Source organism: Festucalex cinctus, chromosome 4 (assembly GCF_051991245.1).
Source record: "Festucalex cinctus isolate MCC-2025b chromosome 4, RoL_Fcin_1.0, whole genome shotgun sequence".
In the NCBI taxonomy this organism is placed as follows: domain Eukaryota; kingdom Metazoa; phylum Chordata; class Actinopteri; order Syngnathiformes; family Syngnathidae; genus Festucalex; species Festucalex cinctus.
In genome coordinates, this window is record NC_135414.1 from 29,447,616 (window position 1) to 29,467,700 (window position 20,085).

Genomic DNA, 20,085 nt, shown 5'->3' on the forward strand with positions numbered 1-20,085 from the left:
ATCGATTTGAGAATTGCGCGATATAATATCGCGATATATTGCCGAATCGATTTTTTTTTTAACACCCCTCGTATTAATTGTATATGAAAAATAATGTCGTTAGCAAATTCATTCAGCAAATAATATTAACTGTTCACTGCTGAAAATTGTTCAGTGAATCAAGTGTCCCTTTAAGAGACCAAAATTATCAAACTGTCTGAAAAAACAAAAAACAAAAATGTATTTGCCTTTGCCTTTCGCAAAAGGTCAAGAGAGCCCTAATTTCCACTCCCGGTATTCCCTTTCACACAACATTCGTCCCACCTCTGACGTTACCTCCAAAGCTAAAAAAAATTCACAGCTCGACTTCAAGCCAGCTCTACCGTTATACTTTTGACGCACCAACTTACAGAGAATACACCGTGAAAGGCGCTAATAGCAAACCCTGACTAAGAGTTTGTCTTGTTTTCTCTCTTCCCTTTCCAACAAACAGCGTCTATCTTCAGATACAACCTCCGAAAGGTGTTGACTTCAACCCCACTGCACCCGGTTCGAACCAGAATAGCGGCTCATCGGGGGGCACAAACATTTTGACCGTCAGTTTCTCTCGTCCCTCTGCAAATCTAAGAAACAGAGCATCATCTCGAGAAGGGAACTTACGGACTTCCGTGGCGGTGACGGTGATGTTGTGCCACATGTCCGTCTCCCGGTCCAGCGGTTTGGCCAGCGTGATCTTGCCGTCATCAACGTTGATGTTGAACTGCCTCTCCAGGTCCGTGTGCCGGTCAATAAAGTACCTATCGGGGGGGAGAAAAAAAAAACGTTTGAGCCAAAACACAGCAGCACACGAGAAGGAATTCCACACGAATGCCCCATTGAAGTGGTGGAAAATCAATAATTATCGCCTGAGGAATAATTGGACAAGCAGCAGGGGGGCATTCAAGATTACTCGGGTCCGAGAGAACGCCACACGATCGAGGAGACACCCTCGCCCTGTTTAAAAGGCCATTAGTGCTCGTTTTGTGTGAGGAAAAGAGATGTGCCGTTGTTAACCTCATTTGGGTTCTGTCAACGATCAATGATGGCTCAGAGGAGTGAAGGTAACACTAAATAAATAAATAGATCGATAGATGACATACGCCACAGACTTCATCGATCAACGGGAAACTTGGCAGGATGCACCAAAAAGTCTCAACGATCCACCGATAAAAAAAAAAAAAAGAAAAGAAAAAGAAAAGCATTTTTCCAAAAGTGTCAGATTCCAAAGGTCATACAAGGGAATTCAGCCAACAAATGAAAATCCAATGTGTCTCCAAAATTGGATGTACTTGTTGATCACAACAGGATGCCCGAAAAGTAGAACCCATGCCAAAAAATGATCAAAGAGTTAGCCATTTTTGTTTGAAGCAGCCACTTCGGGTGTATTGCAGGTCTCGTATTTAGACAAACTCCAAAAGGAATTTCTCCAAATGAACCCCAATTGGATGCTTGTATCATCGACAGAATAGTGACATTACATTGCCAATATTTATTTTTTATTTTTTGCCAATGTACCGTAGTCTAATGTGGGCAAAACATGGCATCTCAACAGAACCACTTACAGGGAAAAAAAATAAAAAAAATAGCCCCCTGCACCAGTTTCAGAATCCACTGAACACGTCTGTCATATCAGGACACACAAAAAAAAAAAGGCCTAAAGGACTGATGCTTGAAATTTAACAGGAAATCTTCCCATTTGGATTTGTACAGGTTTTTTTTTTTTTTTGGTCAGATTCCAATTTCTCCAACTACCGTTTCATGGATCAACTTGAAATTTTGAGGACTATCTTAACTCTTTGACTGCCAAAAACGTTTAATAACGATTTGCAAAATCACGATGTATGTACGTTAAATTACGTCAACTACGTTTTTTTTGTTTTTTTTTGTTGTTTTAAATCTATATGGCTGTGCAACATCTAAGTGCAGCGCTGCCTGGTCAATGGGTTGTGGAATCAAAAACACCCACTAACTATGACCAGCAGATGGCAGCATTGTATCTCTTTTCAATGGGCTGCCAGTGGAAGGAATTACAATGAAACATGACGGAATCGGGTGAAATTTGATGAAATAGAACGTTTTCAAGGATGACGTGAATGATCAAAGCCTTTGCCACATTAAACCTAATTCAGAGCGTCACTAAATAAAAAATATTAGTGTCAAAGTCACTGTTGTGGAGAAAATATAGCTTGTTTTTTCCTTATCTTTTCAATTTTCGCTCAATGTCACTCAAATAAAATAATGATTACTAAAATACGAAATAAGGTAGAAACATACTTTTTTTCCTAATGAAAGAATGGAATGCAATCTTTCATTTGGTACCCACACTGTACAGTAGCCTATAAGTAGTAAAAGTACACAATTGCATTTGCCTTGAAAGATGAGTTAAAATGCTCAAGATTTTCTGTTTTTGTTTGTTTTGTTTGTTTGTTTTTGTGATAACATGCGGCAGTAAAAGAAATAACAAAGGCTCAAGGACCCATGCTTGGAACGTTTTAAAAGAAGATGGCTGTTGCCACACATCTCAAAAGGGTCGTCTCAACAAATTAGTAACTCAGTATAATTATTTTTGTTTTGTTTTGTTTTGTTTTTCTAACAGAGAGAAAATTTTGTCCGGTCCACTCAATATGTCAGTCTGTTAGTTGTAGAAATGGCTGCTGTTATTTACCGTGGCACGATCAACAGACAGAAACGGTAGACAGGCTTGATCCAGCTAACAGACATGCCTACGTCGCGGCCATATTGGTAGGGGCAATTCCCTTCATATGCAATGGATGGACAGTGTCACTGTTGCCGCTACAGACCAAAAAAACAAAACAAAAAAAACACCGGGAGCCACAAAATCCTTCGACATTGAAGTGAGGATAATACTGCATGTATTAATTTTCCCCATATGTGTTAAAAAATAAAAAATAAACTTATGTTGCATTTATAAAAAAAAAAATCAATGAACAGCAACAGGGAACACAATTTTATTTCCACAAGTCCCAAAAATCTTTTGAACTGTAAAAAAAGACAAACCTCCTGCTTGTTTGAAGCTTATGTTTACATAAAAAATAAGTCAATATGTATTTGACTCCTCCTCATATTCATGAAATTAAAGCCAAATGTTACAATTCTCCACCTGCAGTGAACCAGAAGCGCCATTTTCTTCTGAGTTCCACAATTATTTCAGTATTCTGCTGTCAACTTGAATTAAAATGGACTATTTTACAATGTCAACCATACTAATAACTAATTTGAGTGTTTATTTTACCTGGTTATTGTGATTTTTGCTCCAGAACCTCAGCGAATCGGCATTAGTGTAGTGGTTCGGTTCGGTTCATTCACCAACATTACGTTCGTATTTTGATACTGAATCGGTTTAACCCCTTATCATATGAGCAATTTTGCCGAAAATGCTTTAAAAAAAAAAAGTTGCATTAAAAGTAAGTTTGAAGCTGTTCCTGAACCATTCAGAGTATCGGCATAATTTATAAAAATTTTTTAAGAATGTTTGCCTGCCAGAGACCATCCGAATTTTAAGGGGTTTTAAAATAAAATTCAGGGAATAAGATGCCAGAGATTTTTGCACTTTTATTCTTTGTACACAATGCCAAATATTAGGGGTGTGAATTGCCTCGTACCTGACGATTCGATCCGTATCACGATTCATAGGTCCCGATTCGATTCGATACCGATTAATCCCGATATGAATTTACAAGTTGGTTGTTGCGATTTTTTATTATTTTTTTTTAACTCAAATTTAGAAAATACCATTCAGTAAACTTGTACATGTACACTGTAAGATTTGTATGAAGTTGTATTATTTATTGATCTGAATCTTCAGTTTTATAACTGTGAGTTGCTGTATTTAACAAACAGGTTGTAACCTTTTTCATGTTTGATAAGCATTGAAATAAAATATTAAGGCTTAATGTTCCATTAATATAACATTCTTCCATGCTTAAGGTGTGAAAGTTAGACATTTTGTTGAATATTTCTCCATCAAAAATGGATGTTAAAAAAAATCGATTCGGCTGCCTATTGAATCGATTCGAGAATTGCGTGCTGTAGTATCACGATATATTGCCGAATCGTTTTTTTTTTTTACCAAATATACCAAATATACTACTGGAGAATGAGTTATAAGTCTTGCATCGCTTTAACGTTGACTTGAACTCCATTTTTTTTTCTTTAAATCCTAAACGGTGATTAAAACCCTACTTTAAAACCCAAAGCTCATGGCTCAAACCCTAATCTGAAACCCAAACCCCAGCAGGCTGCTTTAAGCAAGCGTGGAAAGAGAATGAAATAAATAAAAGCAGTGGCCCAGATTCCAATTGTTGGAGAGACGTAGCGAGCCGTGACATTTCCATTTATTTTTTTTTTGGGAGATGAGACGGTGGAAACTCCTCGAGACGCCAGGCAGGGGGAGACGTCCACCCGGACCCTCGAAGAAAACTGCGTGCACCAACCCCACACATCCCCATCCTCTCTTCCCTTTCCCCGGCCCCCCGAAAAAGCACTTTCAAGACAGGCCGACAGCAGCAAACCACTTGGGAGCGCAGCAGTTGCAGGAGAATCTCTTCTCCGGCTTCTTGACAGCCGTACGCCCGAGCGACGAGACTCACAGCCTGAAAGGTTCTGCCACCTGTCACTCAAACTGACAGCTCGCTGTGAGAAAGAATTAAAAGCAAATAAAAAAAAATAAAATAAAAATAAAATGAAATCGCAGCCCGGGTGCGATGACGTGAATGGCGGAAGGTTTAGCAGTTATAAGCGCGACCTCGCTTTTTAGCGGTTCGTCACATAAAGGAACATCCTGACTCGTATTTCACGTGTTGTTTTGCTTCTTTTCGCTCCTTTTTTTTTTTTTTTTGCCGGTAAAGTCTCAGTGGTGAGTAACGCTTGCAAATCAGCTGTCAATCAAAGCGCACAAAGCAACATTATGTATGTTGCTACCTGCGCCAAGGAGCTTTTGTTTGGTTTGTTTGGTTTTTAGCAGAGATAATTGTTCAACAACAACAGAAGCATTTTCGACATTTTCAAAGTTTGTGCAATGCGTTTGCGAATTTAAAATATATATATATTAAAAAAAAAAAAAAGCTTTATCTTTTCATTTTAAGTGTTTAAAATTGGGAATGAAAAATAAACACAATGCTTTTTCACTTCACTATAGTTATTTAAACGTAAATACATTCAATTTATTTAACTCAAAATTATTTAGAAAATAAATTAAACAATTTTTTTTTGTTTTAAAGGCGCAGTCTGCTGGATTCACTCAGGAAAATGCACTTTTTAAATACAGGATGTACACACTTTAACTTTCTGTCAGTCTACACATCTGTGTTTATGTTAATCTTTGGTGGTGATTTTGTCCTAAACCCCCACCCCCGCAGCCTGTATTTTGTCATTTTGTGTTTGTTTTTTTTTTGTTTATTTGAAAGCACGCACGGATTATTTTTTTTTCTCACTCACTCACTCACTCACTCACTCACTCACTCACTCACAGAAGCTTACGTGTGTGAATGAGTGAGTGAAGAAAAAAATCCGTGTGTGCTTTCAAATTGCCGCGGGAGTGACGTCACGCAGCCGACACGTTCGCCCGGCCCTGTTTGAGACCCCCCCCCGCTCTGCGATTGGCTGGAGGGGTGTAAACACTGTCTTTCCACAGAAACGTCCCGCTGTTTACAAAACAAACACAAAATGACAAAATACAGGCTGAGGGGGTGGTGGTTTAGGACAAAATCACCACCACACGTTATGAAAAGCCCAGATCTGTAAATTGAGAAGTAGTTTGTTTAAATCCTGTATTTAAAAAGTGCATTTTTCCTGAGTGAAACCGGCAGACTGCGCCTTTAAGTTTCCTATTTCAGTGAGTTATGTGTCACTTTGTTAGAAAAAAAAAATGGGTGTGTAGACTTTGTATAATTTATGAACTGACAGTGCGTGCTTTTTATGCAATGTACTCCTAGTCGGACGAGGTCAGCTGCTTTTCAAAACTGTATGTTTGTTTGGCCTTCACGGAGGTTTTTTTTTTTTTTTTTACTGTACTGAGTGCCATGCTGCGAATGGATATCATCCGTCACCGTCCAGTGAAAAACACACAAGTCGTAACCTCATTTTTTGTTTTTTTTCCGCTTTATCTTTGTTTCTGCTGACGTCAACGAGTCCGACGCTGTCGCTGTTCGTTATTAAGTCACATCATATGTACCGGCTCATACTTTAAATATCACACAAAGATATTGCCCGTGTAATAACTTTTCAACACAGCGTCAGGGGGGGGTCCCACAAGGCGGCACGTCAGCTCACACTCGCAAATAAATAATCTGGCTTCTCTCAAGTCAAATGAAATCTTTTCAAAGCTTGTCACAGCAACCATATTTACGAATGGAATCCCCCCCCCCCTCCCGAAATCGCGTCAGGCAGGCTGGAGAGATGTCACGTTGCGTCTTATTTGTGATCACTCAGGTAGAAATAACGGAGCCTCCGCGGCGAGCGGTGCATGGCGGGCAGAGTGGGGGAGAATTTCATGGAGTGCACCTGAAACGTTGTTGTTTGGATGCATTAAGGCAGGCTGAGGGCACACGTGTCCGCAGGTCCCCTTGAGTGGCTTTTCGCCCGGGTGCCGCGACACTGAAAGCCTCTCTCAAGGGGGTCGGAGGGGGGTCGGAGGGGGGTCGGCGTGGGGACGGAGGAGCGAAAACGGCGTGCAGGTTGATCGTCGACACATCAATCGAGATGAAGAGTCAACATGCTGAGAGGAAGGTCTTGAATGACTTTGTTGTTGATGTGATGACCGAATGCAATTCAATCTCGCACAGCTACAAAGAACATTATGGGATGGAGCGAAAACCTGTCTGCAGTATTAACAAAAATCATGCGTTAGCTTCATCGTAGAACAAATTAAATTTTGACATAATACACTTGTGTTAGCTTCATGAAAGAATTTGTCTCTGAATAATTACAATACGGGCGGCACGGTGGGTAAAAGTGGGAAAATTACCCTAGAAGGGCCAAAACATGCCGTGTGAAAATTAAACTGTCCTAAAAAAACTTAGCCACCAGAGGGTGCTAGAACTGCACAAATGGAAATCAAGCCGACTTTTTTGAACAGATGTGCTGCTTTTAATATCGTGACATGATAATGACGATAATTGTGGCAGTTTTATTATCGCGGTATCACGATATTGCCGTTATCGTTACATCCCTACTCGTAAGTCAAGGCATCGCTTCTGTATCGTTTGATTCTTGTCGACTTTTTCGCTTCCAAACGATGGCCCCAATTTCCCCACGGCATCTTCTTGCATTAACTTCAGAGAAGAGTTTTTTTTTTTTTTTTTTTTCAGGCTCTAAGTTGTTTTACTCAAATAAAGTTTGACACGGAGGCAATTAAATGTCTTCATCCGTGTGACCTTTCAGCAGGTACCGCTTAAGAATTCCTCTCATTTCCACAAATGTAGGAAAGGAAAAAGTCGATTATGAGTTGACGCTGCCGCCAACTTCTCACCCGCCACCACGACAAGGGGCACCTTGACGAGAGGTTACAACAGGCAATTTCTGCCTCCTCTCGCATCGGTCGTGGCATTTCATTCAGTCCCCTGGCGACTTTTTTTTTCCCAGGACACCACACTACTTCATCAGGTGGGCTGCTTTTCAGAGATTGGCTGGAAAGAAAACGCCATTCTATTTTTTAGTTTTATTTTTTTCCTGTTCTGCATGCATGCTGGCATCCTCATGTTTAGTGATGAGATTGCCCGGAATGGAGGTTACGCCCCTGGTCCAATTAAATAAATAATAAAAATGCTCACCTACCCTATATTTTTGATGCTGGTGTGGTTCTATGGAAACAGCAATTTTACAATCTATGCTCACATTCCCTTTCAACACAAAAAAAAGAAAAGAAAAAGAAAAGAAATCATATATTTTTTTTGTTTCTCCCCTCAGTGTTCCCTAGTTTAGTCCAAATATGCGGTGCAAATACGGTAGCTTCTTGAAATTATTTTTGTTGTTAATTTATGGTCAGCCATGGGATCACAGTTTGCATCTCTCTCTCTCTCTCTCTCTTTCTCATAACATTATAAAGCGTCAAAATGCCACCACGGGCATTTTAATGTAAATCAAACACACTTTTTTTTTTTTTTTTTTTAGAGAGATCTCAGAATTGTTCATTCTGCAGTCTTACCGATTGAAAATCTTATCATCATTGCTCTTGCTCTCTTTTTTTTTTTTGTGTGCATATTTGTGTGCGTGTGTGCGCGTGCATGCGAATTGGTGTAAATTTGTACTCATTAGTTCACCTAAAACCAAATAAAAGTCCCATGACCCTTCACCTTAACCGGCTACTTCAAAGTCTCGCCAAAGTCGTGAAGTTCGGAAGGTCAGGAGACCAGAGGAAAGGTCAAAGAAAAGAAAGATAAATCAAAGTGAAATCCAGCACCAACGAAACATGGTACGAAAACCAGAATCTTACGCCAACCCCAGAAACCTCCAAATTCCAACAAATTAAGGTGATCTCAAGAGATCAGAGGAAAAACTAAAGAGAGGAAGGAAGGAAGGATAGATGAAGCACATTGTTTTTATAGGAGGCAACTATGTCATTTTTCGGTTGTGCATTTTCTCTCTTTATGCTAATGCTAAATTATTTTGCACTTTTATTTTGATTGTATTTGTTTTTTACACACACCACTTTTAATGACTGATATAGATTTCATCTTTAGTGATTGAGTTATAAAAAACATTAAAGCGTATCTACTATATACTTCCTGTCACATACCGTATATATTTACCATGTGACCTCTGTACTGCAATCAAAATAAGAGTGAATGCAATTTTTTTTTTTTTTTTTTTTTACTCGCTGTCCACGACCCTCTCAAAATGGGTTCGCGACCCACTTTGGTGTCCCAACCCACCAGTTGAGAATCATTGCCTGAGAGTATAAAATCAAATCCCGATACTTACGCCAATTGTTTTGCTTCATCGTTGGCTATAAATAAAACATTCAGAGCTTATGAAATCACACAAATTTTCTTCGGAAAGCGGCAAACAGCTTCTCTTGTCTTTTGAGGTCAAAAATTGACTTTTGTCTCTGATGATGATGATGATGATGATGATGATAATGTATGGCAAATGTCAAGCAATCTCTTATTTTTTCATCGCGATACACCAGCGATACACCGATTAAGCTTGACGGAATCGTATTGAATCCAAAGTATGCTGTTATTATTGTGTAGCTCCCCCGACATCCGAGTTCCTTTTCACAGGCTGACAAAAACAGTGTTGCCTCACTGCTATTATCATCATGTGTCTTTACAATCATAAGTACTCGGTGTTCCAATTAATTCGGAGACAAGCCACAAAGCAATGAATTCGATTATGACTTATCGTCAGCGACGACAGGACCGGGAATCAGGTGCCAAAAAATAATAATAATAATAATAAAAAATTTCAGTGTTTTATATTGTTGTTTTGCCTCCTGGCTTCTCACATTCTTTAATGCACTAAGTTCTGTTTTCTCGAATTATTATTGTGTGTTATTTATCAAAATGACATTTCCGAATATTAAAAATGGGTAAACATGCGCAAGCTAATCAGATCCAACGCAAGATATGATAAACAAAAGTATGTCTTTAAAAAGATATTATGCCTCACTTTTGAGTGACACTGGCAGAGTATTCCCACGTTTGTTTATTATATTGTAGAGTTGGCAGCAACATTTCAGTTATTTATTTACAGGAGCAACGATAATATACAGCGGAATCCTGATTTTAATGGACCCTGCAGGACCAACGGAAAAATGGCGGTCAGTCCACTCAAAACAACCGTTTGGAGAGCGGCTGCCATCCATCCATCCATCCATCCATCCATTTTCTTGACCGCTTATTCCTCACAAGGGTCGTGAGGAGTGCTGGAGCCTATCTCAGCTGGCTTGGGGCAGTAGGCGGGGGACACCCTGGACTGGTCGCCAGCCAATCGCAGGGCACACAGAGACAAACAACCATCCACACTCACAAGCACACCGACGGGACAATTCGGAGCGCCCAATTAACCTGCCATGCATGTCTTTGAAATGTGGGAGGAGACCGGAGTACCCGGAGAAGACCCACACGGGCACGGGGAGAACATGCAAACGCCACCCAGGGAGGCCGGAGCCTGGACTCGAACCCGAGTCCTCAGAACTGGATGTGCTTATCTGATTGGCTGTTGACCAGATAAACAGATTAACACATTCACTGCCAGCCCAGCAAAAATCCATTATTTGACGTCTTTTTCCGTCAATGGCAGTCAATGAGTTAAGATGAGATGTAACCAAAATTGACAGATTTTTAAGCAAAATTTGCCTTAAAAGGTTAAAAAAAAAAAAGGATGCTGAAATGTAATCACAAAATATATTGGAACTTTGTGTTTAACACATTCACTGCCAGCCCAGCAAAAATCCATTATTTGACGTCTTTTTCCGTCAATGGCAGTCAATGAGTTAAAGATTCCTGACATCACATAGCTTCCGACATCACATAGCGTATTACCAGTTGAAACTAGATGCCGATTACATCAGTTGAAAACAGACACTTGACCTCACGGTCATGACCCAAACATAACCCTTGCATGACCCTAGTCATGACAATCCCTACTTACAACTTAAATGCCCCACTTATCCTTGCCAGGCTGTCGTCTTACCTTACTTGACTCCCGCTGGAGTCCGGGTCCCTGGCACCAACCGTGCCGATGACGGTGTTGACGGGCGCGTTCTCGTTGACTTCCAGCGTGTAGACGGCCTTGGAGAACACGGGCGGCTCGTCGGCGTCCTCCACCACGATCTTGACCGTGGCCGTGTCTTTGAAGGGGCCCCCGGCGCCGCCGCCGGGCTCCGACTGCACATTGGTGGCCTCGACTTTGAGTGTGTACGTCCTCCTGCTTTCAAAGTCTAACGCCTGCAAGCAAACAAAACAGGAACTGTCACACTCACTCAATGCAAAGTATTTTTTATTTATTTATGTATTTTTTTTGCAGTTTCCCGTGAGACTTTTTTTAGGTGACCGTGACCCAAATGTAACAACTTAGGGTAACACGAAAAGGAATTGTGAAAAAAAAACACAAATGCTAATGTTAGCTTAGCTCATTGTCTCCTTTGCTTCAGATCGAGTTTTACTCTCTCGCTGCTCTATTGAATAAAACCGTTTCCTACAAGCAAAGTAATCAATAGCAGTATCATTTGTTGGTATTGGTAAACATCTGACAAAAATAACACACATGCGAGCTTCAGCTTATCTTCCTCAATGTGTGCTTTGTAGCAGCAGGACGTTTTATGCCCACCTTTAGTCTACTCATTGATAACAAATTTGTCTCCGAATATCCGAGGAGAAACTCATAACCAAGACGTAAAGGCATCGAGTGTGGCATGTTATATTTATATTCATATTCATGCAGTATTATTTGTGGCCCAAATGCAACCTCTGCATAACATTGTATCCGTATTAACGTATAAGAGAATAAAAAAAGAAAGAAATATGGAACAACTTACAACAAAGAATAGCTTTATTAACTGTAACAGAAAAGATTTAAAGTGCATCTGAAATTCAAAAAATAAAATTAAATCCTTAATTAAACTATAAACATTTTTTGACTGACCATGTCAAAACATATGATACGGAAAAAACGAAAATTACATAAAATCAATAAATAATAATGCATTCAAACTGATTAACATTAACTCAGGAGCACAATATTAAAAAAAAAAAAAAAAAAAAAAAAAAAAAAAAAAAAACTTTAACCTGCAAAACAAAAATTTATAAAATAATTTGTGCTGATTTTTTATTTTTTTTTGCTGTGTGCAAAGGGCGCATGTTCAGTGCAAACAAAACCCCTACACCACCGAGCAAATGCTCCCTGCGCACACTCTGCCAATAATGGGAGCGCCACTGCCCCCTAATGTAGTGGAGGTGCAATTGCACGTTATTCTAGGACAGTAAAAAAAAAATAAAAATCCAAATGAAAAAATGAAAAAATGAAAAAGCATGTTCCCCGAGGTCAAACGTGCCCCCCTTGATGGAGCCTCGCGCTCCCCTGGGGGGGGGCCTCGCCCCACTATTTGAGAAGCACTGCATTAAAGCATCGAATTAAGACGCCGTTGTGTTAAATGTGTCTAAACTACAGTTACAAATAGGCGTGTTATAATTTTCTGCATAAAAGTTGAAATGTATACTGACGGAAAATATCGATGAAGCTGTCAATTTAGTCGACTAAAATTGGTCTTTTTTCATCAATAAAAAATTGCTCTTTCTTTTCATCGACTAAAACTGGATTAAAACTAAAATACAATCAGATGATTAAATTGTGACTAAAACTAATTAATTTTGTCGAAAGACTATAACTAAATTTTTTTTTTGGGGTCAAAATTAACACTGCTCTAGTCTCATCTCCTATCAATCAGAGCTTTATAAAGCTAATTAGTTAGCTATTATCAAAAAGTGGCGCCCAAATGTTCCTTTTGGCGTAACAGTCACTTTCAAATTAGCCGTTGGTTATTGTTCCGTCAGCGAGAACGCGATTGATTCACATTTGCATCCGTCAGGCTTCGTCATGTTACTTTTCAGAAAATGACTCTTTGTCAGGCTGGAGCAATTACTCCATGAATCTTTTTATTTGCGCTCTCGCTGACATCACGTTATTAGCGGGCGTGTAACACAAAATCAATAACGACAAGCACTCCGCGGAGGTTATCGAGAAAACTCTCCAAAGGGAGATGAAAACATTTTGTCCGGGCCGGGCCGGGCCAGGCCGGGCCTGCGCTGTCATGCGGACGACATCTTGCAGCCGTCACGCGTGGCCTGCACGGATTCCTTTTACAGATGGATGATCGTTAATATTTTACTGTCTTGCTATGTTGCTAGTGAAATTTTCTCCTCTAAAAAAAAAAAACTACTTTATTCTTAAATCAAGAAAACTGTATGATAAAAATAGATTCTTCTGTAAAAAGGAAAAAAAATGAAAACAAATTTTAAAAATATTATTATATGTTAATATTTTACTGTCTTGCTATGCTGCTGGTGAAATTTGCTCTTCTGAAAATGAAAAACTTAAATCAAGAAAACTATATGATAAAAATAGATTCTTCTTAAAAAGGAGAAGAAAAAATGAAAAGTTTTTTTTCTTCTTCTTATTATTATACGTTAATATTTTACTGTCTTGCTATGTTGCTGGTGAAATTTGCTCCTCTGAAAATGAAAAACTGTTATTAAATCAAGAAAACTGTATGATAAAAATAGATTCTTCTTTAAAAATGAGAAAAATGATTTTTTTTTTTAATTCTTATTATTGTTAATATTTTTACTGTCTTGCTATGTTGCTGGTGAAAAAGGAGAAAGATGATTTTTTTTTTATTATTATAATATTTTTACCTATTTTAGCGAACATTTTATGTTACATATTAACATTTTTTTATGTTAATATTTTTACCTATTTGAGCTAACATTTTATATTTCATATTAACATTTTTTTTTTTTTAATTTTATTATGTTAATATTTTTACCTATTTCAGATTACATTTTACATTACATATTAACTTTGTTTTTTTTTATTATGTTAATATTTTTACCTATTTCAGATTACATTTTATATTACATATTAACTTTATTTATTTTTTTATTATGTTAATATTTTTACCTATTTCAGATTACATTTTATATTACATATTAACTATTTTTTTTTATTATGTTAATATTTTGACCTATTTTAGATTACATTTTATATTACATATTAACTATTTTTTTTTTATTATGTTAATATTCTTACCTATTTATTTTAGCTAACATTTTATATTACATATTAACTATTTTTGTAATTTTTTTATGTTAATATTTTTACCTATTTTAGATTACATTTTATGTTACATATTAACATTTTTTTATTCTGTTAATATTCTTACCTATTTATTTTAGCTAACATTTTATATTACATATTAACAATTTTAAAAAAAAATGTATTATGTTAATATTTTGACCTATTTTAGATTGCATTTTATATTACATATAAACTTTAATTTTTTTTATTATGTTAATATTTTGACCTATTTTAGATTACATTTTATATTACATATTAACATTTTTGCTTTTCCTTTTTACGACTAATATTGATCTATGCACAATTGTGGTTGATGGTTTTTCGATGGCGGGTCACAATATCCCACAAGGGTTTAAAATAAGGTCCAAGCCGGGAGAGCCGAGCTGCTCTCTTTGTCGGTGGGGGAGTTTTTGGGAGCCCCCAAAGCCTTCTCGGAGCTTCGTTCCTCCACGGTCTGAGGAGCTATTTGGAGCACTTTCATCCTCCTCCTCATCTTTCTCTCCCTCTGATCCCTTCCATATCTGGGGAGAGAGCGAGCGAGAGCGACCCCCAGCCAGCGGATAAAAACACTTTCATTCCAAAGGTTAGCGACGGGAAAAGGAGCCCCGCGTGAGGCTGTGCATGGATGGTCAGAGTGATTATATGGAAATGGAGAGAGGTGAGCGAGCTTTTTTTCGGGGGACTTTTATTCACTGAGCCAAATATTGCTTCCACGCTTCAAGATGACCTGGTAAAAATATGTATGAAAACCGCTCAAAAAGTCACATTTATACTGTTACACGAGGAGATAATCCAATAGTGGAGGGCAGACGTGCAGATTAGTGTCATTTGAAATGAATTCGCAGGTCACAATATAAGGTACAGCTCATTTGGGGTGTTGTTGTTTTTTTTTGCTTCTTCAAGGTCCCTGTGCGCAATATTGTACCTCACAAAAGTGGGTACAGTCCCTCACATTTCTACACATTTTTAATAAATGTATTTTCCACTCAAAATAACTCAAACTAATTAATAGCGAAACCCATTTGACATCATCGGAACCAAATGAGTTTATCTTGGTCTCATCAGACCGCAAGACATAGTTCTCGTAATCCGTGTGCTTAGGCAGGCTGCTTGTCGTCAGCAAAACTGTTTGTGGTGGTTTCCCATTTTGAAATTTTTGTTAATTTTTAAATCGGCAGATGGGCCAGGTCATTTGTTAACGAGGTAAAAAGAAACAGGTCATGATTATTCAAAAAATTGATTCTATCCATTTTATGAGCCGCTTTTCCTCACAAAGGGTGCTGGAGCCTATCCCATGGCTTCGGGCAGGTAGGCGGGGTACACTGTGAACTGGTTGCCAGCCAATTGCAGAAGTTTGTTCTAATAAAATAAAATAATTAAATAATTTGTTGGTTTAAAAACAGTTTAATTTCATTTGCAATAAATCATTTTGCTAATTATTTCATTTGAAAATCTAAATAAATCAAAATAAACATTTTAAAAGGTTTTGAAACAAATACTAATAAAATAATTCATTCTCATTTGAGAGTGTAATCATTTACAATAATATTAGACATAATTAACCAGTCATTGATGAAAAGAAAACAAAGCAACAATAAACCAATTATTTAATGACTTGATAATAGAAATGCTCATCAAGCCAGATAAATAAATAAATAAATAATAGGCCCCTGTGTTTACCACTCCTGAATTCTGATGGTTTATCATAATTCAATAAAACACCAAATATAAGTTAAGGTAAGTAAACATTAATATTTTGCCTATAACATATTTAATATTTTCCTTATTTTTCATGTACAATTAGTACCTTTTAAAAACACATTTTGCAGCTTGCTGTCGAACTGAAAATGACATCACAAGGGCTCAGGTAACCAATCACAGCTCAGCTTGTGAATGTCACATGACCAAACCTCGAAACCAGGTGAGCTGTGATTGGTTACCTGAGCCCTTGTGATGTCATTTTCAGTCGACGGCGAGTTGCAAAATGTGTTTTTTAAGGTACCAATTGTACGTGAAAAATAATGAAAGTATCAAATCAATTATAGACAAAATATTAACTTTTTATTGCTATAATGGGCTAAATAAGTGAAGTATCCCTTTAACTCATTTGCTCCCAATAACGTGTAAATACGTTTTTTTTCTAATGTTTTGAGTGTCCCAAAGACGTATATATACGTTTTTGTTGTTGTTGTTTTTTATGCTAGAGCATACAGAAGGCTTTGATGCAGGCTCTCAACTGCAAAGAACGGTTGCAGAAATGGTAGTTATTACACAAATGGCCAGCAGGTGGCAGCAGAGCAAAGGAGATCAACCAGGGCCAAGGCGAGTGAATGAGTTATTAAGGTGTGAGGAAGCCGCTAGAAGGTCAGGATTTGGCATCCAAACCCGCTCGGTTCACAACATCTATTACAGCGTTAAGTGAGTCGGAATTTCTCTTTTGAAATGGATTGATCAGATTTTCTCCCATCTCAGGGTCAACTTCGTGCGAGTTTTCACGTAACCTAACTTGCCGAAAACGCCTCTCGGGTTCCGGCAGGTGTTGTTATTGTCGTCATTTGTTATTGCGTTTTGCACTCAAAAATAAAATCAAGTCTAACGCAATAAAAGCCAGGGTGATAGCCTCTGTTCTAGCTCGCCAATGTGTGTTTTTAAAGCGGGGGCTTCTCAAGGACGGCATTAACATGGTTTCTTGTGTGCTTTGACCTTCACTACTGTCGAGTGGAGGCATTAAAGTACTCAGCAGTAAATTCCGATACCATTCAAATGGATTCGCACATACACACGCACGCAAAGTAGTTATACTGACTTACACTCAACAAAATGTTTCAGTGTCAGCTAACGGACAAGTGAGAGGATCTCACTCCGTGAGTTATGTATTGTAATAAAACGCTGCAACAGGAAGATAAATATGCTGAAAGCTCGAAAAAAAAAAAAAGTGTTGCAGCGTAGCACCGTGCTGGAGTTGAACAAAATGGGTAATCGTAATGAGCCAAAGGATATCAAATTCAAAGGTCAATTTCTGCTCGCCTAATGCTGCATTTGAGGATGGTCGGAAGTGGGACTTTTCCCGTGTTCAAACCAGGAAGTATGTACGGGAAGACCCCCTTGGACCCCAGAAATTCCGCTTGCGAAGTCGTAAAAAAAAAAAGAAGACCCCAACTACGCCGACGGACTGCAAGTGACGTCACTCTACGATGGCGACCCCTTCGGAAACGCAGACCGTGAATGGGAAAACACAATTTACTCGAGTATTCAACATAACTTCATGGAATGCAACAGGATCTCCCGGCATGAAATGATTCTGAACTGTATGGAATTCTAATGAAATAAGATAAAAACAATAAATGAAGCAAAATTGCAAGAAGATACGTTTGCTGGAGGTCAAAATAAGTTTTAAGAACCAAAATAAAAACCAATTTACCACTAACCGCCATTTTGGTTGTTTACTTTCTTTCTCCTCAAACGCTTTCTGGGAACTGGGAAAAACCAACTCGGATATATCCGACTTCCGAACATCCCCAAATGCAGCACAAGAGCTCAGCTTGCGAACGTCACGTGACCAAACCCAGCAATCAGGTGAGCCGTGATTGGCCGATGAGCCACTGTGATGTCATTGTAAGTCGACAGCAAGTGGCAAAATGGCCACACCATGAGATGGAGAAAAAAACGGTTTGATTTGGTGCGTAATTCATATTCCACAAATGCAATATTGATCAGAATGCTATGTTTAAAATTGTATAGTATATATTAATAATAAATATATATTTATTTATTATTATTATTATTATTATTATTGTTATTTTTACTTACCTCTTTCAGTAATTGTAACAGAGTAAACACGTTTAGAAAATAGATGACAAAATAAAATATTATATAATAATAATATGATATAATTAGGGATGGGCGAGTACCGATACCAGGTATCGGTATCCGGCCGATACCAGCCTTTTTTCCAAGTACTCGAGTACAAGCAACCGATGGCAGAGGGGGAAGACGTTAAGTGAGTCCTCCTTGCCTGTAAGTGGCGCTAGCTAGCTTGCAGCAGTTTTTCACCAAAACTTCACCGGTTTGGAAATACTTCAAAATTGTCAATCTTAAATTAAAAGAGCATTTTTGTGTTTTATTTTGAGCGTTAAGACTATTGAAGAGTGACTGTGCTGTTAAATATATTTGTTTAAAAATATCTTTTAGTGATTTTTTTTTTTATTTGTCAAAATGTACTACTGGTATCGGCAGTTGGTATCGGTGAGTACTGAGGGTGTGAGTATCGGTATCGGTCTGAAAAAAAGTGGTATCGAACATCCCTAATTATTATTATTATTATTTTTACTTACTTATTTAAGTAATGGTAACAGAGTAAACACGTTGTTTAGAAAATAGATGACAAAATAAAAGATTATATAATAATAATAATAATATAATATAATATAATATAATATAATATTGACTTCATATTTGCCTGCTTTTTTTTTTTTTTTTTTTAGCCCGATAAAAAGCAGGAAGTAGCATTTTGCTTGGTGCCCATCCACAGTATCCTCTCAGCCTCGTAATGGCAAAACATCACCTTTGAACCATCGGAGTCAACATGTGCTCCGCCCGCCGCAGCGGCAACGCGACAGATGAATTTTGGCCTCGCTGTTGCGAGTGCTGTCCTTAACACCCCCGCCGCCACCCTCGCCCTGATGTGTCGTTCCCAGCCGCGGCGTCACATCTGGATGGACCGGCAAAGCATGGAGAGACTTCAAAGTTCAGTGGAGGCTGCAGGGGTGAAAGCTCAGCATCCCGCTAACATCCCTCGAAAGGCCTGAGGGCGGACCAATAAAACGCTTCCAAAAAAAAAAAAAAAGGCCCCAAAAGCAAATAAACCCCCCAAAAATCACCACTCCACTTCAAACCAGTCAGTTGAAGACCTCCTCCAACCCCAAAAAAGTTGGATCGATAAATGTTAACCTCGGAGCAACAGTTTTTTTTTTTTTTTTTTTTAACGAGCGCCAGAAGGCACTTTAAAGACTGTGGATGGGATGTGTCAGCGGGAGTCTTTTTGGCCCGTCACCACGCTCCTTCATTGGACCAGCAGAACTGCACTCACGGTAAAAGCTGACTTTCCCCTCACATCAACGTCATCCCCCCTTTCTTCCCCCGAGGGGCGTTCGCACCCGCCCGACAAGTGTGCTCAAAACTCCACAGAAGTGTGATACGGTTCGATGTGGACTGAGACTATGTTGATACAAAATGATGTCATCTTTATGCGCAGATATACAGTGCAATACATTCGATCAAGCTCTGTGACCTTGTGGGCTTGGTCGACTTTTCCTGTTTTACGGTGAGTTTTGCAGCAGAGACAAATTTGGGGTGTCACGCCTGCGACACATTGCTGAAAATGACGAAGGGGGCTCATTTTAGAGCATTTTACTACCTCCCATCTGCAGACTGTTTTCACTTTATTTAGACATTTAACAGTAGCTAGAGCTAGTTAAAAAACATAAAAAATAGAGTCACTGATTTGTAGCGCATTTCATACATAACGTACCACGTTTTCCGAATTATAAGTCGCTGCAGAGTATAAAACGCACCATGCAAAAAATGTATAATTAGGTATTTAAAAAACAACAACAACAACATACATAAGTCACGCTGGAGTGTAAGTCGCATTAAGTGTATATAGTATTAGTCTAGAGTGCCCTCTTGTGGCTGTCTGTGAAATTATATACCCACGGGTATTTATTTATTTTTTGTTCCATGTATAAGTCGCTCCGGAGTATAAGTCACACGAGCAGCCACCTAAGCAAAAAAAAAATGTAAAAAAAAGTGTGACTTATAGTCTGGAAAATATGGTAACTCAAAAATATATCACAAACTGTAACTAAAAGTACATTTAAAATCAGTAATGAACAGAGTACAGACTACATAATAATAATACACGAGTGCAGAGGGGGGAGAAAAAAAGACGAAATATTGTCCAATCATGTTTATTTTGATATCCCCCAATCATTGTGAAGTAACTGGAATACTGCAAAAGAAATTTTCTTTTTTTTTTTTTTTTTTTAAGCTATGACGTGTCCACTACAGAGAACATTTTTTTAAAACTTAAATGCTCGGCTCAAATACAGTTAAAATAATTCAAACAATACTTTAATGTGTCCTTAAGAATCTTACAGAAAACATGCTAACAACATTTGAAGCCTAAATTTGTTCAATAAAACGTGTTATACAGTTACGTTTCCTCTTCCCTAAAAAGTGCTTGCACTG

At 38.2% G+C, this 20,085-nt stretch overlaps 1 protein-coding gene across 2 annotated transcripts in view; it reads right to left on the reverse strand.

Annotated features, from left to right (window-relative positions):
* cdh8 (cadherin 8) overlaps positions 1-20,085 on the reverse strand; it is a 143,062-nt gene that overhangs the window by 14,898 nt on the left and 108,079 nt on the right. For both annotated transcript variants that reach the window (XM_077520158.1, XM_077520157.1), the window contains exons 7-8: positions 10,675-10,928; positions 640-776 (exon numbers count right to left, since the gene is read on the reverse strand). In XM_077520158.1, the coding sequence (XP_077376284.1) occupies positions 640-776; positions 10,675-10,928 (391 nt within the window). The remainder of the gene's footprint in view (positions 1-639; positions 777-10,674; positions 10,929-20,085) is intronic.